The sequence below is a fragment of the Charadrius vociferus genome, unplaced genomic scaffold, assembly GCF_000708025.1.
Source record: "Charadrius vociferus isolate BGI_N301 unplaced genomic scaffold, ASM70802v2 scaffold377, whole genome shotgun sequence".
NCBI lineage: Eukaryota > Metazoa > Chordata > Aves > Charadriiformes > Charadriidae > Charadrius > Charadrius vociferus.
This window is the reverse complement of record NW_009649456.1, coordinates 2,642,775-2,668,443: the sequence shown is the minus strand read 5'-3', so window position 1 is coordinate 2,668,443 and position 25,669 is coordinate 2,642,775. Positions and strand designations below refer to the sequence as shown.

At 43.4% G+C, this 25,669-nt stretch overlaps 1 protein-coding gene across 1 annotated transcript in view; it reads left to right on the top strand.

Moving 5' to 3' along the window:
• The first annotated feature begins 2,626 nt into the window (after window positions 1–2,626).
• Window positions 2,627–25,669, top strand: part of PHAX (phosphorylated adaptor for RNA export) — a 35,425-nt gene continuing 12,382 nt past the window's right edge. Inside the window, exons 1-2 of the mRNA XM_009889720.1 lie at window positions 2,627–2,734; window positions 20,230–20,328. Coding sequence (XP_009888022.1) covers window positions 2,627–2,734; window positions 20,230–20,328 — 207 coding nt within the window. The remainder of the gene's footprint in view (window positions 2,735–20,229; window positions 20,329–25,669) is intronic.

The following is a 25,669-nucleotide window of genomic DNA, read 5'->3' as shown; positions in this document are numbered from 1 at the left end:
CCGTGGGCGGATCCGTGCCCGGCAGCTCCTCCTGTCCGGCGGACGACGACTGCCGGAGGCACAGGTGGTGAGATGATGTGCTCCTGGAAGTCGTCGTCCGCCCGCACCGAGTGCAAGATGGACCTCACCCTCCTCTTGCAGAGGGGGCACTCGGGCTTGCTCTCAGCCCACCGCAGGATGCAGCTGTAACAGAACTGGTGGAGGCATGGCATCACGTAGCTGGCCTCCTCCCTGCTGCCCAGGCAGATGGGACAGCGGTCTTCCAGCTCCGTGGCCATGCTCTCCACCTTCTGCGGTGGGCTGGGGGGAACTGGGGGTCTTGAGCTGCTCCCTCTCACCGGCGCTGCAGCAGCTGGTGTTACGCTAGAAAAGGAAGAGAGGCCACGGTCATTGGCTGTCCCAGGGAGATATGGAAGACATGCCCAGGTCCCTCCAGACAGAAACCCTCCCAGCTCCCCAGGGTGAGGTTTCCCCTCCCAGTTCACCTCTGCTGCTGCGAGTGCGCCTCCTGGGTGCCCCCGCTGCCTGAACCTGGGAGGGCCAGGGGAGATCCTCTAATGGCTCTGGGGTCAGGTATGGGGAACTGCAACGAGCAACCCCCCAAGCTCAACACCAGCACCGAACTCTTCTGCCTGGAGTGTGGGCTCGAGCCGGCTGCATGGAACTCGGTGCCCAGATACAAGCAGCCAGGGGCACCTGGTCACAAACCCTAACTAGGAGATGTCACAGCCCATCCCTCGGTGACAACAGAGTCCATCACTAGGGTACTTGGAAACATCAGAAATCATCGCTCTGGGACATCACAGCGGGCCATCCTCACTGATGGCGTTCACCCCGGCAGCTCTGCGGCCACAGCGCATGTATTTGTGGTTCCTGCCATGCCACTGCCCACTCTATCCATCCCCCCACCTCTTTTCCTGTGCTCGGCATCCATGTTTCACACCAGTCACTGAGGCCATGGCCGTGTCTTCCCAGGACACTATCAGGTTGCTCTGGCTTTAGGAGTCATCTCCAGGCACATGCAGCAAGAAGTTGCATTGGATAACACCTTGTGCCTCTCAGGGAGGCTGCAGGACAAAGTCCCACAGTCTCTCCTTGTACGCCAGCACTGCTGGCCAGCCCTCTGGGCTACCCTGGTGGCTCCCACAGAGGATCACAGGCAGCCTTTGGCTCATTCTAGTGGGTTTTCTCCTGTCTTTCTCCCTTAGCCAGAGGGCACAAGGCTGGTCCCCTCTGCTCCGCACACATCAGGCCTCAGCAGCGCAGTATGTCATTTTAGGGTCCTGGGCAAGAGGGAGGCCGACAAACAAGAGGGGCTCAGAGGAGGCAAGGAGGGTCTCTGGGGCTGCTTCAGCATGGAGCAGAGAAGATGTCGAGGCACCTCACAGCACACCCCGGTGCCTATGGGGAAGGCATCAAGAAGATGGGGACAGGCACTTCCCAGCACTGACTGGTGGGAGGGTGAGACACGGTGGCATCTCCTGAAACTAGAGAGGTTTGGGCTGGAGATATGGAATCAAAACCAAAATCCTTATGAGGATCATGACGCACTAGAGTGGGTTGCCCAGAGATGAGGCGGGATCCCCGAGCCTGCAGGTCAGCCTTCAAGACCCGAGTGACCCCAACCCAGAGCATACAGGTCTATATCCATTGTTGACCCTGCACTGAGCCAGTGGCTGGAAACAAGACCTCCTCGGTCCCCTTCTAGTAGGAGCGGCTCTGTGGTTCGGTGATTGGTATGGCCAAGTATGAAGAGGAACTTCTGAGCGTGGAAGCCTCGGGACTGGCAGAAAAAGGGCTGTGAGAATGGCAGGTGTTGACGGTGCTCACACTAGCACTTCCACAAGATCACACCTATGTGCAGCCTCTCTGGACACCCAGGCAGGGACAATCCAGGAGATGTGAAGAGGCCTCCAAAGGTCGTGTCTCTTGTCCTCCGTCTCACCTCCAGTAATTCTGTCCAGACTAGGTGGAAATGCACCCTTCGGTCGAGCACCATCCTGTGCCCATCTGCATGGGCCAAAGGTCCTCAAGGCAGAATGGTGGGCGCTCGTCTAGAGCAAAGGCTGCAGCTCGGGCCCGGGGCTCTGCACCGTCCACCCCAGCGGTGGCCAGTGTCTCCAGCCAGACGGAGCTGCTGAAGGGAGAGGTTGCAGTGCAGACCTCAAACTGCAGGAGCCGCCTGGACCTTTCTCCCGGGGCAGGGACAGGCTGCACGACTGCCTGCAAAGGTGTGCCCAGGTGGAGGAACTCCGGCAGCAGGTGGCTGAGCTGCAGCAGGCGGTGCATACGGGAGGCTGCGTAGCACCAGGGAGGCTGAGAAGGAGATAGACGGCTGGTTACAGATGCAGCTTGCAATAGACCCACAGCCCGCAGCCAAGCAGTCAAGAACTGCCAGGCTGGCACACACAGACGGAAGGGAGGCCAGTAACACAGAACGCAAGCTTGTAACAGCAGGAGAGCACCTGCAGGGCAGCTTAAAGGGAAAACAGCCCCTCCAGCCAGGGAGCTAGATTCATCAGGGGCCCAACTAAAATGCCTCTATGCAAATGCACATAGCATGTGGAGCAAACAAGAGGAGTTAGAGGTGTGTGCACGCCTGCAAGGCTGGGATCTAATCGGCATCATGGAGACACGGTGGGATGGCGGCTATGACTGGAGTGTCGAAATGGACGGATACAGACTCTTCAGAAGGGCAGGCAGGGGAGATGAGGAGGGGGTGTCGCCCTCTACGGCAAGGACCAGCTGGCGTGCATGCAGCTCTGCCTGGGGATGGGTGAGGAGCCAACCAAGAGCCTCTGGGTCAGGATTAAAGGGAAGGCAGGGACAAGTGGTGTTCCTCGGGGGTCAGTACTGGGACCGCTACTGTTTAACATCTTCGTCGGCCACGTGCATGTTGGGATTGAGTGCATCCGCAGAAAGTTTGCCAACGATACCAAGCTGTGTGGAGCGGTCACCATGCTGGAGGGAAGGGGTGCCATCCAGAGGGACCTGGACAGGCTGGAGAGGTGGCCCCATGCAAACTTCATGACGGTCAAGCAGGCCAAATGCAAGGTCTACACCTGGGTTGCGGCAATCCCAAGCTTGTGCTTGGGATCTCCACCTACTGGGTGGAGAATGGATTGAGAGCAGCCCTGCGGAGAAGGGTTTGGGGGTGTGGGTGGATGAGAAGCTCAACATGAGCCAGCACTGTAAGCTTGCAGCCGAGAATGCCGACCGTATCCTAGGCTGCATCAAAAGAGGTGTGGCCAGCAGGCTGAGGGAGGCGATTCTGCCCCCCTACCCTGCTCTGGTGAGACACACACACACACACCCCCCCCGGAATATTACATTCAGCTCTGGAGCCCTCAATGCAAGAAGGACAGGGAGCTGTTGGAGCGGGTCAAGAGGAGGGCCACGAAGGTGCTCAGAGGGGTGGAGCACCTCTCCTGTGAGGGCAGGCTGTTAGAGTTGGGGTTCAGCCCGGAGAAGAGAAGACTCCAGGGAGACCTTATAGCAGCTTTCCAGTATCTGAAGGGGGCCTACAAGCAAGCTAGACAGGGACTTTTTACAAGGGCGTGTAGTGAGAGGACGAGGGAGGATGGCTTCAAAGTGGAAGAGGGTAGATTTAGATTAGATATCAGGAAGAAATTTTTCACTCTGAGAGTGGTGAGGCACTGGAACAGGTTGCCCAGGGAAGCTGTGAATGCCCCATCCCTGGAAGAGTTCAAGGCCAGGCTGGATGGGGCTTTGACTACCCTGGTCTAGTGGGAGGTGTGCCTGCCACGGCAGGAGGGGTTGGAACTAGATGATCTTTAAGATCCCTTCCAACCTAAAATATTCTCTGATTCTATGAAAGTCATGCTGTTTTGCCACCAGCGTCGTCCTTCCTGCTGGTGAGGAACTGAGAGTGGTCTCTATCAAGGTCACAGTTTGTCTGGAGCCTCCGAATTTCTTCTCTGCACGAGATGGTGATGTTGCCTTGTAGTTAGAATTTCAGTCATTTTTGTTAACATTTTAGTTGTTAGCTCTAAAGTTGTTAGCATTAAGATTGTTAGTTAGGCCTGTTAACTATTGGCATTAGCTGAACTTCTGATATAGGGTCTGGCGTATGACCATTTTGTTATGACTTGGCCAGATGGTCGGCCTTGGGAATGTTTCTTCACAAGTGTCTGGGGTAATTAATAGAGGAACTTTCTGAGACATTCTCATGGATAACGAGGATTCTATCCTTGGGTCGTATGAAAAAGAAGATCTAATCAAAGAGAGCAGGTGGTGTTGTCTTTCTTTGAAGTAAAACATCCTGGAGCAGACAAGCATATGAACCTTAAGGATGCTGCTAAATTACCATGTTTTGAAAGGCCTAGCCAACTTCGTGGAAATGTGAAAGTTCTGGGTGTCCTAAACTGAAATGCCTTCATTATAATACTAAAAATCACCACTGTAGGCCAACAACACCCTTGCCCATGTGAAGACCTTTCCCTTGAAGAGGTGCAGTAACTGAGGAGAATGACATATTATAATCATATGTAAATTATTAACCAATCATTGTAACTGGGAGTGTGCTACCTTGTAACTTTCATGTATAAATATGACAAGAAAGCTGGCATGGGGTGTGCATAAGTTGTGGAAATATTCCACTGTGAACCCTGGCCAGAATAAAGCTAAGTCTCCTTTCTCAACATAGTCTCTGTGTTTTGGGAGAATGGGGACTTAGACCTCTTTTGCAGGTAACAGGGAGACAACGACATCATCTAAGCCTTCAAAGGGTTTCCTGTGGAAATATGCCACAAAACAGGTATGTTCGCTGCCTGGGCAAGGAGAGCACTTTGGCACAAATGGTTATTTCTTACAGCAAAAAATCTGATTCTTTTTCTAATAGCTTCACTGTCTTCACCTCATCCTTACTGTTAGGGCCAAATCCTCAACTGCAGTAAATCAGCATGACACCTTTGAAGCCTCTGGTCATCATTATTTCTAATAAGTGAGAAATTATGCTGAGGGAGAAATATTGTCACATTTGTGGTTTTTTTCCTGAGATGTGGCATGCTTGGATCATAGAAGATAAGCTGCTACCAAGGCTGGCAACAGAAAACACTTCTGAAGATCCATGAGAAAATGGTGTTGGACTTTTCAGAACTAAAAAAGCCTCTGATCCAACTGCAATGTTAAAGATAAGCAAACCCAACTCAGAGTACTCTTTAAACTTTTATTGGCAAATGAATTTCACAGTACCTTAAGATTGTTTAAATGTGAATGGGAACGTTACGGCTAACCTCCTGAAACCTTAGTTTCTGAAAATCACATCCTTCCTTGTGGTTTTTTTTTTCTTTCTTTCCTGGCCAGTGGGAAGGATATATGCAAGAGCATTTATTGCAGAATCATTGTCATAAGCCTTCATTAAATAAGTATTTACTTGCTATCTAACTGTTCTTTCTCAGATGCCAAATGATTAGAAAAGACACACCTGGAAGCTGCAACTTTCTTGTTCAATTTTAACAGTTCATGTGGCCTTATGAGATTTGTGTGTGGTTTCTTGGGGCTTTGAGCAACCTGGTTTAGTGGAAGGTGTCCTTGCCCGTGGCAGGGGGGTTGGAACTAGACGATCTTTAAGGTCCCTTCCAACCTAAACCATTCTATATGCAAGAGCACAGAGTCACACTCTACTGAGAGGATGACACTGAGTCTCCTTTGGCATGGCGTATGTGATTGATCAGAGAAGCAATGTGGGGAAATCTGGCATTACACGTGAGCCAAACTTTTTCAAATTGGTGGCAGCAGATCTCCCTTATCTATTTCATTAAGGACTTATTAATCCTTGTTTGTGGCCTGAAACCCAAGATGGTGCTGTAGTCCTTAAAGAAAAGTTTCAAAGACTTAATTAATAGCAAGTTCCCATCAGTTTTACCCATGAGATACATTTCAAGACCATTCCATTATGCTTACGCTTGGTGCAAAGGCATTTGCCATGGTGCTGGGCCTCCTGGCCACAGGAAAAAGTGCTGTCCTAGGAAGGGAAGTGTTCTTTTTTGGGTACGGCTATTGGTGGAGGTTTGCTACTCCCCTTTGCCAGCTGTGCTTTTCATATGCAACTTTTTTTTACATCTCAGCTAAGGGCACTACCACAAACTCTGCTTCATATTCCACTTGTCATTTTCCTCATTTCCCAGCCTTTTGAGAAACTCTCTCCTCATTTTTGCATTTCTCTTTTCTTCAAACCTCAATAATCCTCTTCTTTTGATACAGCTCTTTGTGTATTAATTTTCTGGAAAGCAAAATGTCAGTGTCAGTTTGGACTCCGCAGCAGGCGTAAAAACATATTTATTAAAGAGCAAGAGTCTTTCTTGTTCTTTAAATCAGTAGCTGTTTTTCCTTCTGTAAAGTAGCTTGAAAGCTCTGCTATGAAAGAATCAAATCAAATCAATTGACATGTAGGAAAGAATCATGACTTTGAAGTGATTTTTTTAATTAAGCGGTGTTTTTTCATACAAAACAAAGTACTAATAATGTCCTAATAGAGTAAAGGGTTACCGTCTTCATCCTGTCTAGCTTAAATTCAGATTTTTCTGTAAGTCAGTAGAGACTTTGCTCCTTTCTTGGGACATCCTACACCTGACCTAAAATACTTGTTCCTATGCATACTGTTGCAACAGATTATACATGCATACATCCATCCCTTTGCCTACACCTATGCTTATGCCTATGGCTATGCCTATACCTACAGCTATGCCCACAACTATACCCACACTTATACCTATACCGTCTGTATGCATCTATATATCTCTGGGAATTAGGGATTGCTTTGATGGGTGTGTTTAGAAGACTGACAAATCTGGTGAGTTTTAAGCTGTTTGAATTAATAAATGAACAATGCACTTGGTGCTGGTGGGCAGTTGTCAGCAACATTATTCAATACCTGTACTTATACAAAATTATTACACAATCATACTCTAAATTAGCTCTGGGTATATAGTACCATGGAATTGATGCCATATAGTGAGTCCACATGGCCAGACTGCCTGGTGGTTTCTTGTCCTGAGGTCATGGTGAGTGGCCTGGAGAGATCTGCAGAGAGAAACATCAGAATCAAACTATTTGTTTTCTTTCTTCTCAAGTTGTCCTTGGTCATGCCAGTTTTTACACTATTGCCCTCTCCTCCCAGAAACAGCAGGGGTTATCTTTTCTGCTTGCTGTGTTGCTTATTTTGCTTTCTCTTGTCTTGACACACATCCTTCTTGCGTATTGGGGAGGATGCCCTGTCTCTTTGCATGATCTTGTGCTAATCTTGTCCTTTCTTTCACCACTTGCATGCCTCCTATGTGCAATTTCGCCCACCTTTGCCTTTTGGATGATCATATCCTTATCATATCCTCATATCCTTATTTGGCTGACAGTACTATAAAAAAACTTACTTGCTATTGCTGTATCACTTTAGTACACCTATATTCAGGTTCAAGACAAGCTAATTTTAATTTAATCCTCATTAGCACATTTATAAGTTGTAGGTGACACGGGCCTCTGCTTTGGCTACAAGGCTGACTCACCTATGAAAATCCACCAATTCCCGACAGAGTGAGAGGGCTGTAGTTTGCAGCAGAAAGATTCCTTCAAAATCCAGAGGACATTTGAAGTGTTTTCCTGGGTTACTCAGAGTCAGAGCACTTGGGTAGTTAACTCCATGGCCTGGCAGAGCCAGAATGACTCTAGAGGCATCCTTGTTAGAGTTCTATGACTCCAGGTGGATGACTGTCTTAAGGCAAAATGAAAAATATTAGTTTATTGAATTGAATAAAAATAGTGTTGCCATTTTTTTTGTGTATGTAATTAATCCATTTCAATGAATCAAACATTTGCAAGTATGTTTTTAATTGGTATTTCAGCATTGCATTTTGAAACTGAATTTTACTTCTTTCAATTAAAACTTTTCCAGAATTTGTTCATAAGAAACCTTGTTATAGCCTTCAATATGTTGTGCTTCACTTTTATGTCCAATCTGTGAACTGAAAATTGTTTGCACAGCTTGACTTACGGGGACTGCAAAATTTGAGCGAATGGATGCTGACTGATCTGGACTCTTAACAAACAATTTCTACTATATTAAATATAACCAAGAGTGTGTTTAATGAAGTGGTTACAGCAATCATTACAGTATCAACTCATGCTTTATTTAATAAAGGTGTAAATATTGCACTAAATGAGCATAAATTTTCTGGGAATGCCATTTTTTAAAAGAAGAAAAAGCCACACAACACAACCAACACACAGCCAAAAATATAAGCAGTTCACTTAGTTCTGAAATACAGTATGAGGCTTTGTGTGCTCTACGATTTCCAAAAGATTGCAACATTTTGAATGGGAGAAAGAAGTCAATGAGTGAATTAGTTTGCAAACTGTTGCTGTTCTTTGTAACCAAAAATGTTCAGGATGACTGAAGAATGAAAGTTGTGCTGTACAGATTGGTAGAGTTTCTTCATGTGCGTATGTCTGTGTGTGTATGTGTGCATGCTATAAACAGGCAAGCACAACTTCAGCTTGGCCAGAAGTGCCATCAACAAACACAGTGATCTTCCATAGAATGTTTAAAACCTGTACCCCAGGGTCCCATAAAGATTAAGTTTTTTAATTTGTGAGGGGAAATCTGTAGAAAACATAGGTTTTACTCAGAAACTAGTTACTTGTACCTTTGATAATGATTTGCCAGCATATGAGAGGCAATGTAACTAACTTTTGACTCCTAAATTACCACGCAAAGCATCTGTGCTGAGGCTGTGCTTTTTCCCCTATCTATGACAGGATGCTCCTACACAGTCCTGCCAAGAGTCTGCCCTCATTCCTCAGCCTGCCTGTTTTCTCTCCATGTTGAACTGTGCATCTGGCCATATGTGCATGTATCTATGTATTATGTGGGTGTGTTTCTATGCATGCCCCTGCTTGGAACATATGTTTAGCCTCGCTACTGGTTAGACCTGGGGCACAAAACCATGGCAGCCTTGTCTCCATCAGGCTGCCAGAATCAGCAGCTCCCACAAGGAACCTTTTGCACGTTTCCTTTCCTAGCTTTTCCATCTTTTAACTCTTTATCAGATATTCAACATTTCGGGCATTTTCAGCTTTGGAAAGAGAATAAAGTTCAGTGCCTGATCTCCACCCTCGTTAGGCTAATGGTCTGAAATGACATTGCTGCTTTACCTCCCATGCTCCATGCCTCAAATTCTCTTGCTTTGCATATTGCTGGGTGCAAGGTTTTGGTCAAGTTTTTGTTCCTCAGCATGATTTTCTCCCCAAAGAAGATCACACTACTGCTTAAGTAATGGTCTTGTGCAGTGCACTGAATGTGAATTCCTGACAGGCCAGATTGCATCTGAAGTTAGGATTAGCTTACTGTTAACAAGAAAAGATTTTTTGGCTCAAATCAAGTTTCCAGAAAAGAAGTTCCCACCATGACACTGCTGATTCTTTGTACTGGTTTTGATAAGCATAGTCAGAGTTTAGCTGCTTTGTAACAGCAGCTCCAGAAGGTTAATCCAGAGCAAATGGCTCTGGTTACTGGTTTGCAATCTTCTCTTCAATTTGTTGAGTGAATCTTGCTTTTAATTTAATAACCTTTCTCAAGCTTTCCCTGACCTGGCTTATCCTGCCTGATGTGTTCTGTTATCTTAAATTTGCTGTTTTCTTTAAAACGGGTTCTTTTCATCAAAGTGCTGGGTTTGGGGCTTTAATTCTTCAATGTTTTCTTGAAACTGTGTTTGAAAAACTGTCACATTCAAACCATTTTTTTTTAATTGTCTCTTCTCTCTGCATTGATTAGCTCCCCTTCTAATCTATTTCTGTGACTAGAGATTTATTTATTGACTTCTGCATATGTGATCGCTGATTTAACTCCTCCAGCTTTTCACTATTACAAGGACTTTCTACCTTTATTTGACTGAGGGTTCCTGATCACCCTACCATTCTTTTTCCCCCTTGAGTGAACTAAACACCCATCCCTTAGTCTGGGTGAAATATGTGCTACTTCCACATGAATGATCAAATGGATCTTGGCATTATTTATTCTTTTTTCCAAAACAACCTACAGTAGTTTAATCTGTTCCCTGTAGGTTGATCAGTAAGGATGAATCATCACAAGTCAGCCTCTCCTGGCTAATATGCTAATTATCATGGTCTCAGTCCAGACTGAGTATTAAAAACTTGACCGTTTCAGCTGCCTCACTGGACAGCTTTCTCAAACTGTGTGGCTCTACCTTGTGCAGATTGCAAGTCTGTAATGTGGGGCAGTCCTTTGTGTCTGCAGAGTGTTTAGTACCTTGTGGTAGCAGCCCTGGTTTTGACAGGGTCGGTTTGCTGCTGCTGCAGCCATCAATGGTAACTGTCAGTAGAAGCGTGCAGAATAGCCTTTTGAAATGCGTGGTGGGGATCTAATGTTCAGACTGACTGAACCCTTATTCCTGTCACTCTCTCCAGTCATTTTGGTTAATCAGGACCTTGCCCTGCACTGATAAAATCCGATTTTACCAGAACAGAACCCCAAGATCGGCTGCAAAGATCACTGGATTCGATCAGAAAAGCCTCATGATTTGGCCTGTACAGCCATTGGAGCAGGCACTGTGACTGCAGTCAGGTACGAATAAAAACAAACACAGTGAGTCAATGGTACCTCCGATTTCTTGATGCACCGCCACAGGGGAAGTGAGTAATTAATAGCTGATGGCAGTGGCATAAATGCTCCACTTCAAGTAATATACAGGAAGATATTATTGGGAGAACTACTTAAGTTCATATGGCAATTTGTAAATGCCTTTGTTTAAAGAGGTTTTTTTTTCCTACAGAATTTGAACTAAAAACATAACAAAGAGACGGCAGTGATAAGATTGGGCTTGGTGCGCTGAACTATCAAGATCTTCAGTTCCTACAGCTTCAGCCTCTTCAGTCCCTCGGATCTTCCCCCGTTGGGGATAGTAGAGGAAGACCTTGTGATACAAGTATGATCAGAAAGGCCCTCAGCATTTTCTAAAACTGTCCATCCAGTTCAGATGTCCTGGTACAAACTCAGCAACTACCATGAAGAGAGGGATCTGAGCCACGCACCTTGCGCTGGGGTGGCTCTTAGGAGCCGGAGTAGAAGCTGACATGCACAGAGCAGCTGAAAACGCAGTTGTGCTGTTTGAAAATCCTGGTGACTTTACAGGAAAAAGAGGATCCTCCCTGAGGAATGAATGCACCCCACCGCTCCGCCAGCTGCCTCAACAGGCAGCAGGGATGCCCATGCAGATAGGGTGCTAGGAAAGTCCCTGCTAGTTTATCCAGAGGTATTTCTCTATCCAAATGCCTGTGTCTGAAAATGAAACCCCTGTATACACTACAGAAAACCGCAGCTTTGATTTGAGCTCTTTGAAACATCCTGACCTTTAATAAGCGCTGACTTAGCTCACTTACATGTGGCTGGTAGTGCCATTCAGATGCTGACTGTTGAATTAAGAAAAGAGCAGAGAAGTATCTGCACATTGTCAGTTTGGTATTAATATAATCTGTCCTTTGCTTTTGGACTAAAGGAATGGTTTAGCACAGAGCTAATAAAGTAGAAACATGCTCTTCCAAAGAGCAGTAAGATTTTTGTGATTCTTGCATCTGAGAAAAGCAGCAACGGAGAAGCATCCAATTCCTCTTTTTAAAAACAGTTAATAAATAAAAGTGATCGTACAAATTTTTAGAATGTGAAAAACACTAGATAATAACTCTGAATCATATGCATTCCTTTTTTCTCTACACTAGAAGTAAATTCAAATGTGAAATGTATCTAACATAAGGGCTCAAGAAATAGACCACAAGCACTATCCATAAATGATTTAAAGTTTAATCAGATATATCCATGAAAAACAAACAGAAATAGCAGAACAAGGAAAAAATTCTCATTCGCAATGCATTTAAACACTCTAATTTGAACAGAACAAAGTGCACACTTAGAGTATATATCTAATTAGTATATAAATAATAATATAATATATACTTTTATTTTAAATCAATCTTTTAGTAGGGCCTGTTCAGAGTACTCAAAAGTCAGAACTCAATGACTAAATCCCTTAAAACTGAAGTTGTAAATCTATGATCTGGAGAATTAATGTTATCCCATTCATTGACACACGCAGTTTAGAAGTTTTTGAGAGACAGTAAACCCAAGGAATTCTAGAGACAGATAAAGGCTACAACAAATTTTTTTGTAGAACTTTTTCTCTCCCCTCTGCAGAAGAGCAGGTCTAGGCACTGCTGCTGTCGGTGGAGCACCCCGTGGCACCAGATCCACCCCTGCGGACCAGTATCAGGATCAGAGGGGCAAAGGAAGCTGCTCCCTCTCACTCTCTTCACTGCCAGGAAGTTCGAGAAGCTCAACGTGAGCCAACAATGTGCAATCACAGCCCAGAAGGCCAACCGTATCCTGGGCTGCATCAAAAGAAGCGTGGCCAGCAGGTCAAGGGAGGTGATTCTGCCCCTCTACTCCACTCTTGTGAGACCCCACCTGGAGTACTGCATCCAGCTCTGGAGTCCCCAACATAAGAAGGACATGGACCTGCTGGAGCATGTCCAGAGGAGAGCCACAAGGATGATCCGAGGGCTGGAGCACCTCTCCTATGAGGAGAGGCTAAGAAAGTTGGTGCTGTTCAGCCTGGAGAAGAGAAGGCTCTGGGGAGACCTTATTGTGGCCTTCCAGTACCTAAAGGGGGCCTACAGGAGAGCTGGAGAAGGACTTTTTACTAGGGCACGTAGTGATAGGACGAGGGGGAATGGCTTTAAACTGGAAGAAGGCAGGTTTAGATTAAACATTAGGAAGAAGTTTTTCACTTTAAGGGTGGTAAGGCACTGGAACAGGTTGCCCAGAGAGGTTGTTGAGGACCCATCCCTGGAGGTGTTCAAGGCCAGGCTGGATGTGGCCTTCGGCAACCTGGTCTAGTGGGAGGTGTCCCTGCTCATGGCAGGGGGGTTGGAACTCGATGATCTTCAAGGTCCTTTCCAACCTAAACCATTCTATGATTCTATGATTCTATTTCTGTGGGCTCTGATTGACTCTGCAAAGCAGCTCAATGAATAGTCGAACTGTATGTGAAAGTTCCTGACTTGAAAAATATCTCCAGTCTTTCCCTTAAGTGCACTGACTGCCCTAAGGGACTGAGAAACCACTTATATTTCAATGCCTGAGAAAAATAGTCAAGCCACATGGGACGACGAAGCCTATGAAGAGAATAACATTGCAGTTCTTGTTCCTGCGCTTACAGCCATGTGCCATATTCAGTGATACTGTGCAGAATGGCAAAATGCAGCTCTCTGGTAAAAATGTCAAGCACTATACACTTATTTTTCAGGAAGAGAGACAAAAGAAGCTTTCTCTAAAAGTTTCCATACACGAAGTCTTTTTGCTGCACCAAACAGTATGCTGTTACAGTAGTTACTTGCTTGGCACACCATTTGATCTGTTATTGCAATGGAGTACTATAGTGTTTCTATAATAAAGAGAAGGAAGTATTTGAGTTGACTCTCAGGTATTTTAAGGGCAATATTTACTACATATTTCCATCAACAACACAAGGAACTATGCCTCACTCCAGGAGTCAGCCCTTATTCTTTGCATTTTGAAGTTCTTTAAAAGACCCAGGGAGGAAAATAACCCAGAAACCTATACAGCACAATTTAAATCTGACAATGGGTGAACTGAACTCATATTTCAATTTTATGTAAGTTTTATGCAAATATTTGGTTTGCTTTTAAATAAAACATGAGCGGGTACTCTTGCAACGGCTAGCAGCACTTCATGAAAGACACACCTTCAACAGTATTTATTACAGCAAAAATTAGCTGTCTGAGATATTCAAGGGTTTTGATAATAACCCCACTAGCTTTAAAGGTAGGCCATTGACTGTAGGACAGGAAGGTAATCCCGCCTCTGACTGTGAAATGTGTCCCACTGCTGAGAGCCAGCCAATGAGGGACTGTGCATCCCTAATTCAACATTGCATTCTTGATCCTTGTTCCAGAGAGCTAAATATGAGTTCAAGTGCCTTTTACTTAAGAGGCATATGCTCAAATGCTGTGTTTACTAGAGACTTACAAGATTAATATCAAAATTTGTTTCTGAGGACTACAGGTATGAAACCAGGATCAAAGTTAACTCGGTATTTTCTCAGCGCTTACTTGCAGAGGATTTGGGTATATCCTAGGTAATCAAGTTACTTCAGGAAGTTTGAGACCATTAGTTTGAGACTTCCACACGCAAAACATTTATTTCAGTTTCTCGAAGTGAAAGTTGTTACCAAAACAAAATTTTGCAGAGATTCTAATTTGACAGTTTGGCAGCTGACTTAGAGCTGATGATGAGACTTTCCTAATCTCAACAGACTCTTCACAGTGCCTCAAACATTTCCTTATTATACGGCATACTGTATCTTACCAGGACTAATACACTTTGAATCATAAAGTTACCAGCTTGGTCACGAGGATAAGTAGAAAAGAACTTCTCTTGATGGGTACCTCTGGTTAGAAAAAGAAAGCAGATTTAGCATGGACTTAGCTTATTCTGGCAATTATTTACTGAAGCACAACTCCTCTGCAAGACCTAGGTATATGCCATGTAACTCCCATTCTAGGACTAGCAACTTTTGTAAATCATTAAATCACCAAAAGTTCTCTGCCCCTGATGCTCTTGAGGACTTGAACAAAAGTAGTAAAAGATCATGGTTCTTTGTGGTTTTGCCAAGACTACTACTAAGAAGCAGGATCAAGAGCAAAGGCACAGCTTGAGCTTTCTGACATGGCTTCTCAGGCAGCATACATTGCTGATGGAGTCTTCTTATTTTTAATGCTTCAGCTTGGTCATCTCCAGGTATCTTGTTCTGCTTACATTCAAACACGTTCAAATCACAGAAGAGTCGCCAGTTTCTAAGTGCAAGGAAGGCGGTAGTGATTACATTTTTCATCTGTCCCTATGAACCTTATACTGCCTGTTAGTCTTATGCATGAATTAAAAAAGCTGGTAACGTCACTTTATACTCTTTGACAGCTACTTCTTAGTAGTTCTGTAGGATCTCAATATGTAATTAATACAGGAGCTAGACATAAATCTAGTGGTTTAGATTTTCCTTAATACAAAGGGTATTCCTGCAAGAAATCTCACTATTGTGCTTCACTTCTTATAAAATGAAAAATGAGATTTTGAGATTTCCTGTATTAGTTGCTGGGACTTGTTATATCCTTACTCATTATAGGAAAAGACTCGACTGTAAGTTACCTGAGAATTCTCCACTCATCTGTAATCAGTGTAGCATATTATTGTGATGGTCTTCTTGCCCATCATGGTGAGCAAGTCCAGTATTCTGCCAGTGCATCCTTCCAGGCAGGGTCTGAAAGCACAAGAACAAGCAGAAATGAAAGCATCTTCATTCCTACAAACGTTTCGTATATCTCCTAAGAGGGACTGGCTTGAGACTTATCATGAAGATTTTAAAACTTTATTTGCATTGTCAGCATAACATAGACCATGCCTGCTGATTAAAATAAACACACAACTTCTTAAAAAAGGATGCAGTTATGTATCTAAAAGATGTCATGTGCCAATAAGCTGCATTATTTGACTATGAACAAAGGAAAATATTTATTTCCTACTGCAAAGTTTAATTTTTCTACCTGCAAATATTAATTCATTTTTTCTCTGATTTATCCAAGAAACCATATGCAAATATGATTAAATTGATACATAGACATTGGGAGGTTTCGTTTTTGGGGGGTTGTGGTTTTGGTCCAGTTTTGGTTTGGGTTTTGGTGGAGTTTTTTTTCCCAAATATTGGAACAAGTGGCCCAGAGATGTTTGCAACTCTGTTCCCTCCAGGCCATTCACCATGGGACTCATCCAAACAGATCCTTGAAGAGGCCAAAATTCACTCTCCTGAAGTCTAGGTATATGTTCTTCCTCCATGTGAGGACAAAACACTGGTGTGTTTTGTCACCAGAAAGTTTGGGGTTGGCCATCTACTCAGGCAGGGCCTCTTTTCCCTAGCCTGGCACCTGCATTGGCAAGCCAGTTGAATCAGGACAGAGAGCCTGCATGACCCAGCGCCAGCCCCAATGGTGCTCAGCTCTGGGGAATGAGGCCCTGCACAAGCCAAGAAAGATGGACATACTGCTGCCATCAAGCACAGGCTTTCTTCTCACTCTTTCAGATGCAGCCTTGGTGCCTGCACTTCTCCTCAGCTTGTAAAGGACCCCTCTTTTGGCAGATGGGCACCATCAGATGCCCAGTGCACCACCACCCCCACAGCCATCCCCACTGCATGCTCTCTGCAGGACTTCCCCACAGCATAAAAGCTTGGAAAATAGCTTTTATGAAAGCTATTCCACATTTTTGATCAGCATCTTCTTTATTTTGGTGTTCTTTCTAGTTCTTCCATGGTGCATCTCATCCGCATAGTAGATGGTGGCCATTCTAGAGCAGGGTCTCCTTTACGCAATTATTTTACATAGTGCCATGAATCTTGGACTTTGGAGTTTCAGGCTATTACCATAACACAAGTGCATGGCAGTGTAGCACTGATGCCCTGCTGTGATATTAAAACCACTAAGGAACATGTCAATGTAGCTGATATCTCTGGTAGTGATTTGTGGTAGATTTTCCACAGCACACCCATGCATTAAAAGAAGTGAAATAGTTGGTGAAGAAAGTGATGGCCAAAGGCTGAAGCAGTGCTGTGGTATGTCAGGGGAATCTGTTTATTATACAGTTTGTCCAGCATGCATGAAAATTAGCAGTACTATGTAATTATTTAATAAGTACTTCACAATTTTGCTTACCTTGACTAACCAGAAAGTTACATTCCATCTTTATCTGCTTATGAGTAGACTTCCCCATTATTCAAAGATACACTATAAGTTTCCAGACCATATGTTTTCATACTACACAGTTTTTTAGAGGAAGTGTTGCTGCAGCAGAATCTATGCCAGGAGCAGGCCATTATAGTAATGCAGTTTCTCCGAGTGACTCCACCTCATTCCCTGGCTGTTGGTGACTGTGCAAGTGCTTTCTTCTCAGGAAGACTGGTATCTTCAGTTGAAGATACCACGTTAGGTAGAACTTAATGTACCCTGCCATCATGACCTCCTATGATTGGGTTTCCTTATTTGCAAAATGTCTTGCTTTAGATTGAACTGTCAGTTGCCAGTTCCACCCACTCAGCTGCATCTGGCAAGCTTGCTTCATAGTTTCAGGGACTTTGTCACGCTGAAAGTAAAGTATTGATGTCTTTAACAGGCTACTGTACTCATTGTTGGTCTGCTTCCCAATGTTGATATATAGCTAACGTGTAATTTCTATTGCCCTTCCCAGGCACGTGTGTGTACATATAACAGGCACAATAGAAAAGTATGAATTTATTATAAAATGCTGAAACCATAACTTCTCTGCTTTGTTTCAGATATCATCTACCAAAGTGACCCAGCTTGTCCTAAACCCATTTGGAAAATAAACCTTAGCAAGAAACCTGACCTTAACTTGTGCTACAACCCTCTCTTGGTTTCCCCGGTCTGCTGGTGGCTTAAGCTACTTTTTTCTGCCTGAGCTGCTGTTACATAAGAAAAGCTACAATGTAAAGATGGATTTAAAGACCTACCCAATAGGCCTTCACCAACAATGACCTCGCCTGTACAAGCGCATCTGCTGTTTGAAGAAACCAGACCAAGCTGGCTGAAAGCAGTAAAGTTACAACAAAATCATGCAAACTCAGCTAACAAATATGCATTACGTGCACTTGAATGACGGGTTTGAGTGTACAAATACTCAAAGTGAATATTAACAGGTGATATCATGGCCAAAGCCAATAGGTTATGTAAACTGTAAAAATGAATATGCCAATAGTCTTAAGATTGCATATAAGGAATCAAGAGTTGTAACACAGAGTCCTTGTGCTCCCAGACAAGAAGCATTTGTATTGCCAGCAATAAAAAGCCATTTTAGCTAGCGTGTACTTCTGCTGCCTTCTTTCTGGTACTCTCGTAAGAACTGGAAGAAAAGAAAAATGCAAGCAAATCCATTTTTGTAATACTGCTGCTGACATGACTGTTCTAGTCATGCAGGACAACAACTCTTTTCTGCTGGCTGTATTCAGGGCCAGAATTTCTTCTTAGAATGGCATAAAATTGGAGGCTTTGCTGAGGTCAATGACAATGGAGCCGTAAGTTTTCATAAAAACTCAAATTGAGAATATGTAACTAAGGAAAGTGGAAACAGATTTATTTGGTTTTATTTGTACCAATACTATCTGGGACAATTACAGTTCATACATGGTGAGGAAAGAGAATGTTAAAACTTATCAATTCTGCAAACTGATAAGGCTACAGCACAGGTTTCGATGGGAACCCTATATTACATGTTTGGCATCAATAGGACACAGACCAAGTTTCAGGCAGCCCACCAAAATACAACCCTCAGCTGGCAGAAGCAGTCCTGCAGGGACCAACTGCACACAGAGGCAGGGTGCAGCTCCAGGGCCCTCCAATGCCACCTCCCAGCAGGCTCCCACACACAGCGCTTCTCGGGAGCGAACCCCCCTGAGGGCAGGCAAGCACCTGGCTGGCCCTGCTCCTGCTCCACACACAAGCAATGACACTGCGCAGCTGCAACCCCACAACAACCACCTCCATCACTGCCAAGACCTTGATGCTTTCTGGTTGGTATGTGTTTCTCGACCAAAGAGCAATCCACCACAGGGAATGCTTTCCAACATCGTCTCTGCATGCGGGAAAGCCAAAGGGGAGAATTTTTCAGAGTGCACTGTGATTTCACTTCACAGAAGTGCTGTAGCAGGTGACGTGCCCCTCATGCTCTCCCAGCCTGCCACTCCCAAGCACCATGGCAGGGCTGCCCAAGCCCTTTGACCAGCTGCCAGGTCCCAAAGACCTTCACATTGTCCAGCTGCCACTGAAACAGGCTGTCATGGTTTGGGCTGGACTGGCCACTGAAGCAAATGACAGGTGCTCTCCCCAACATCTCCTGCCGTGCTGGGGGAGATGATTCCTGTCAGCCCACAAGGGCCCCATGCAGAGTTTCTGGGGGTGACCCATCCAGGCTCTACAGAAAAGCAGCCAGGGGGAATGGTACAGAGCAAGCTGAACGTCAGCCAGCACCGTGCCCTTGTGGCAAAGGTGGCCAGTGGTGTGCTGGGCTGCAGGAGGAGGAGTCTTGCCAGAGAGCCTTGAACTGAATCTGGCAAGGGACGCCAAAGGCAACAAGAAAAGCTTCCTCCCAATTCCAAAGGAAAGACATTAAACTGAAGCCCACTTACTCCATTTGAAGCCAATAGAAGCAGCATGAGTGAAAGAACTGCAGGACTGTCCCTTTGCTCAGGGAAAATTTCTTCCTTTCTACCTATGCTGCCTACAATTTCTCAGTGTATTTTCCCCACACCTTTCTCTTATGAACCCAGTGTGCTTTCATTATTGTGACCCTTTGTGCTTTAATGATACAGTCTAATAATGGGGGAGGGAGGGATTGCGGGGTGGTGTCCATTATATCTGGAGGTATTCCCTTGTCAGCCTGAGTGGGTGGCTAGATGATCGTTGTACGTCCCTTCCACTGAACTATTCTCTTCTCTTCTGTTCTATTCTATTCTACGATATTCTATCCACTTTATAGGTTTTAACAAACAGCAATGAAAATAGAAAGGAATAACTGCGCCAGCTCAGTCAAGCATGTAACTCTCTGTAACTTGGGGCAAACAAGTCCCTTTGTAGGTAGTCCCTTTTCTTGAACGTTGGTTCAATAAAGCTCCAGTTTATCTTGATGTTAGAAAGTAGGAAGTGGATAATTCTGGAAAGGATGAATCAGTAACTCTTTGTTTCATTGTCATGTTCTGAGTCTCCACTGACTTGAGGAGGAACTTTTGCTGAAAAGTTTAAACATCTGTACAGCACAAAAGTAACCACCAGTGGTATGAATTTTTAGTAATGTAGAATGGGTTTGGTTTTTTAATTCCAGATAATGAGACCACAGCCAGGAGCCCGTCTTGAAGTGAAATGCCCTCTGCTGGCCATGAACTGATTTTCTTAGTGTTAAAAATGAGGCCTTTAGCATGAGTTTGTTCTAAGCAAAGCTCATGTTTAATAGCAACTTTTTTTTTTGTTCCGTTGTTGTCTTGCAACGTAGGTCAAATTACTGTGTCTTACACTACTCCTATGATTCAATAGATAAGGGTTTTGCTCTTCATACTGTGTATCTCTCAGGAAAGAAAGGCAAAAAATCACTACGTCAGCAAAGAACTGGGGCTGGGGCCCCCTCTGAACATGCAGCGTCTGTCCTTGCTGAGGTCCTCGGAAATGCAGGTGAGCTCCCCAGATCAGGTTTGAGGGCGACAGCCTCTGCTTGGACACAGGCTGATAGCTGACAGTCCAGCTCTGTGGAATAAACTTCCCCTGGATCAAATAACATACATGAAAGCACAGATGTGTAATTTTGTCTTTATTAAAAAAAAAAAAAAAAAAAAAAAGAGGCAGCAATTCACATTGTTGTCTTGCCTTCCTGCCACGCTAGCATGTTTGTTCTAGGAAATGCCATCTTCACATCACTTCTTCATGAGATACACAGTCTCCTTGCTCCAGGCTGGTAGCAGTGCCCTCATAACAAACATAAGCCCTTTCCCTAGAGCTTCAACTTTGTGAGTTTACTGTGTAATACAGAACAAATTTGTCAAGACCCATGGCTTTAAATGTTTCTCAATATAGTTGCATATTACCTTCACCAATAGAAGAAATACAGCTTTGTGTAAACCAATACATCCTGTTTGTGTTCTCTTTTGGGGTTCAAATTGTGACCTTCTGAGATGAGGATAGCTGAAGATGGTTTCTATGGCAAACTTCTGTGCCTTTGTCTTCTGGGTAGAGACACCTATTTGTCAAACTGGAGCCTGCATTATGAAACCTTTTGGTGATATTTTGGTGACATATTTGTGGCAGGTTATTAAGCACACTGGGAACAAGTCACAAGCCTTGAACTTGGAGGTCAATTTTCTACATCAGCATAGAAAAAGAGGAGTTGTTATGTGGGCTAAGGAAAGCAGACCTCAAAGTTCCACCTCAGAATTCACTCAGGTCATTTTCTTGCTTTCATTAATGATACAGTCAAAACACTCAGAGAAAAGAGAAAAGAAAAAAAGAAAAAAAAAAGGAAAGAAATTAGGTTAGGTGCTCTGCTGTTGAAAACAATGTCAAAATTCCCACCGACTGCAACAGAAACACAAATGGACCTTACAGAGAAGTCATTTCCCCTGAGAGCACAAGATAATAAAGGTGAAACAACAATGCTTGAAAGCAAGCTTCAGAACTCTAGGAAACTGAAGAAAGGACAAGTTTAAATTGAATATACAGCTTGTTAATACTTGACTTCCTATGGTGCTACTGCTGTTATTCACCACTGCAAGTTCAAGGCCTCCAGTTTGTTGCAGAAAAAAAAATAATTATATATATAAACCATCCTTGGTTTTTAGTCAAAGAGCTAGGCCACAGAGACACAGGCAAAATTAAAGTTATTCCTTAAATATAACATGCTTAAACATAGGTAGCAAGATACCTATTAAACATGAAGAGGAGACAAGCATTCGTCTAGCTTGAACAAATGGCTACTTGATATGGCACACGGGGTTTTTCTGAAAATTCTACCTATGCTTCTGAACAGTGGAAATCTAACCTTACAGAAGTCAACATGCTTCTGAAAATTGAAATCTAGCCCTACTGAAGCGAACAGGAAAAAAAGTAAACCCATCTCTTTCAAAGGAAAGACAAGGAAGATGGAATTTAGGTGTTAATGTCCCCTGAAAAATGAAGCGAGCTCTGGAGTAAAATGAAATGTGACCAAAACTGTATTTTCACTGACAATTTTTACGTTTTCATTACCTAAACTAAACAACTGCCTTTTCACAATGTAATTAAGACTGATATTTTAGAAGTCTTCTAAAAATAGTTTAAATGGCTACTTCTAAGACAGAAGTCCTTCTTTCTCTCAGTCATACCTATGAGAACATGTTCTCATACATAGGAGAACAAAAGGCCATACTAGAGCAGGCTGACTTCTAACCAAAATAGTGAAGAGTGGCCGTCTATGAAAAGTGTTTAAGCACTGGATGAATAAAGAAAGCTCTCCTAGTACTTATCACAGGGCTTGATCTATGCTCAGATTCTGTGCTCAGATCCTTGTCCAGACAATGGTATCCTTGAACTGATGATAGGTATCTTTGAATTGATAATAGACTTTTGGTTGGGTTTTTTCCTGATGTTTTGAAGCCCTTTTGAACTGATGTAAACAACTCCTTTGACATTCACAGCACCCTGTGACAAAGAATGGCAGCATAGCTGTGGGTTACCACCACCACCTTTTCTTTGTTTTGAACCTGCCACACACTAGGCCCATGTTCCCTCTATAAGGTAAGATGGTGTACAAATATCCCCAAAGCATCTTTCCCACACCAATCACTATTCTGCAGATCTCTGTCATACACTTACTCAATCTTCTTTCATTTATTTTTCCTAAAGGCTTTACATTGTTTTACATTGTTGTCAATGACAACAGTGTAAAAAACTTTTGGTTTTTTTTTCCTGCTTTTCTATATTTTGAAAGGAGAGGAACCAAGCAGTACCCCGTATTCAAACTGCAGATGCATTACACGTTATGGATTTACACAGTGTGCAAATTTTGTTTTCTGTGCTACATCCTTTTTCTAATAGTTCCTAACATTTCATTTGTTTTTTAACTCCACCTGATCACTGAACTGTGTTTTCACAGGACTAGCTATTATAATGATCATCTCAGTATCCACTGCTGTATATGTCAAGTTGTATGTGTCTCTTTTCCACCGTGCATCCCTCCTCATTTATCTACACTGAGCTTCCTGACCTGGTCCTTAAAACACAAGACTTAGGAGGTCCTTTCACAGCTATTCACAACTAATCCTTACCTTACTATTCTGCATGGTTTAGTGTCATCTGCAAACTTTGTCACCTCTTCCAGACCACTAAGATGAATGCTGTATCTGACATGGGCACTGAGCCTGTCATGAGTCACCTTTTTTTTCAAACAGATTTATGTAAAATTTGAACAGTGGGACTGAAGACATGACTCCAAGCTAACCACCTGAGCTGCTTTCCATACTCCTGTATGACTACCTGAAGCAGAAGATCCCGGGGTAGAAGATAAATCCATTCTGCTGACATTATTCAAGGAAATGATGGTACACTTGTCCTCCATACCAATTTTCGCCAATATCTCTTCCAATTGCTTGAGTACCTCAGGGAATCATGCTGAGACAATGACTTCAAGGTGCCACAGGTGTCCAGATTCAGCTGTATGGCACTGTGCATGAGGCAACAGAGCTATCTACTCCACAATTCCTGAAGGTGTCAAGCTCAATACTTTGCCTGGAAATCTTACACTGCTGAAGCCAGAGAGTTTTGTGTTGGTGAGCAGAATGCGGACAATTCCTTACACACTAGAAAATACATATGCATGATAACAAAGATTTCTGGATGTTTTCAGTATATTTTCTGCAGACTTTCTCTATGGGACCTAAGTGTTGTTCTACTGATACACCAGGCCCCTTTATGGAAAATTAATGAGGCTATGAAAATCAACTTTAAAGGATACAACATTTGCTGTACGTAGCTGGTGAGCAAAGGAAGAAATCCACATTTTTCCCCTCAAAAATGCTACTGTCTTCCAGTTGAAACCATCTTCTGCTGATGAAAGCCAATGCATAGTCCTATATTCCTCAAAGAATTTTTTAATTATTGTTTAAAAATGCATAGAAGTCAGACATATGTGCACGCAGGCATAGAGACGTATATATACCCATTTGAGAAACTGGCTTTCAAACTACCTTATATATATATAATACATTTGGTATGGTGAGGCATGAGATTTTTAGTAATTGTAAAACGTTTGCATACTGCTGCACTGTAAGGGAGTTGCTCCCTTTCAACTTCATAAATCAACAAAGAAAACACACCTGCTGCTGAGGTAAAGAAATGGTCACGAAAGCTTGAGGTTAATAGCGAAAGGACTGCTCATAGATAGAGCTGATTGATAGACTTCACACTGCAACAGCCTTTGGAATAACCTGGAGCACCCTCTGAAGCCTGGTTATGAATAAAGTACCACATGCATTAGAAAAATACTTTACTGCTGAGTGTAATATTGTTACACAGAGAACTGCATGGAGTAGGGCGATTAGTCCTGTGCTTTTCTGAAGTTTTTGTCATGCTGACTATCTTTTGGATATATTCTTGCAATTCTGAAAGCCTTAACTTGCTTGGTACTTTAAAATGGCGGCATAGTTCCAGTATCATTTTCCTGATGTAATTCTTGTGTTACCTGCCACAAGAAGTCTAATGCTGTCTAAGCAAAGGCATGGAAATGCTCTCCAGTTTGTCACTTTGGAGATTTGCACAACTTTTATGATACAATTAGCACACTGTGTGTTATGTGACGGGATACGTCACAGGTTCTATGATACAATTTGCACAACATGTGTTGTGTGACCCACAACATGTGCTGTGTGTTGTGTGACTAGATTCTTGTGCAAAATCCTTGTGTTTGACAGGTATTTTATACATTCATATTGCATTGAATATTTGACTTCATACTTCAATAATAATTTTTCATATGTATATATGTACAAGATACTGTACTGCTGTTGATGGAGAACAATATAACTTGCAATCATTGTGGAAGTTGAATAAGGTACATATTACTGTTAATTATAATTCCTTCCTAATTTGCACAAATTTTCTCCTACATCAAAAAGGGGCATCATACTAACTTTTTATCCATGAAGCAAGTAACCACTGGATTCTGTTGCTGGAATCAAAATTCTGTGAAGATTCTCTGAAGCTCTAACAAACATCCCATCCCACACTGCCAGCTACTTAGTACTTAAACTAACCTTAACCTGTACTTCATCTAGCTTTAGAACAGTATGTCACAATGTATATAATTTTTTATTTACTCAGTAACAACCTTCTATTTTCTCATCCTTCAAACCAAGGGGGGTGTACAACACATATAAAGGCAGGAGCTGTCAACGGCTTCTTAAGTCTTGCAGAAAATCCTCTTTCTAGGTAAGTATCACATCTTACTTTGCAGAATCAAACCATTGCTTTTCTGCATGGTGCCAATAGCGATAGAGCTAACAGTAGTCCGAGATGTCAGGTAACAGTAAAGACCATTGCCTTGCTTCAATTGTGCTCATTAGGTAGATGTGGGCAGCTCCCTGCTTTGGGTGTTAATGATTTCTGCTTAGCTCTCTGCTGCATGAAGAGCTTCAGTGCCTAGCTCAAGATTTTCAAAGTCCACTCAGTGACACGGTAAGCATCTCTTCAGAAGCACTGCACCCTGCCCTGCTGCTTTGTGTACACAGCTGAGGGACTATGTATATATTAATTACCGAAGGAAATCTATGAATTAGTGAAGGAAGACATAAGCTAAATTGATCTATGTGGCATTAATCAGAGCTAAAATAACAGGAACAACCTCCTTTGAACTCCTAATTGTCATAGCCAAATGTGAAGTTGTTGACCATTGATCACAGTCTATCATTGAAGTAAATGCTCATTTTCTCAAGTTCAGTTTGCAAGACGCCTACCAGCAATCTCTTAACACTTTCCATTTATGTAGCAC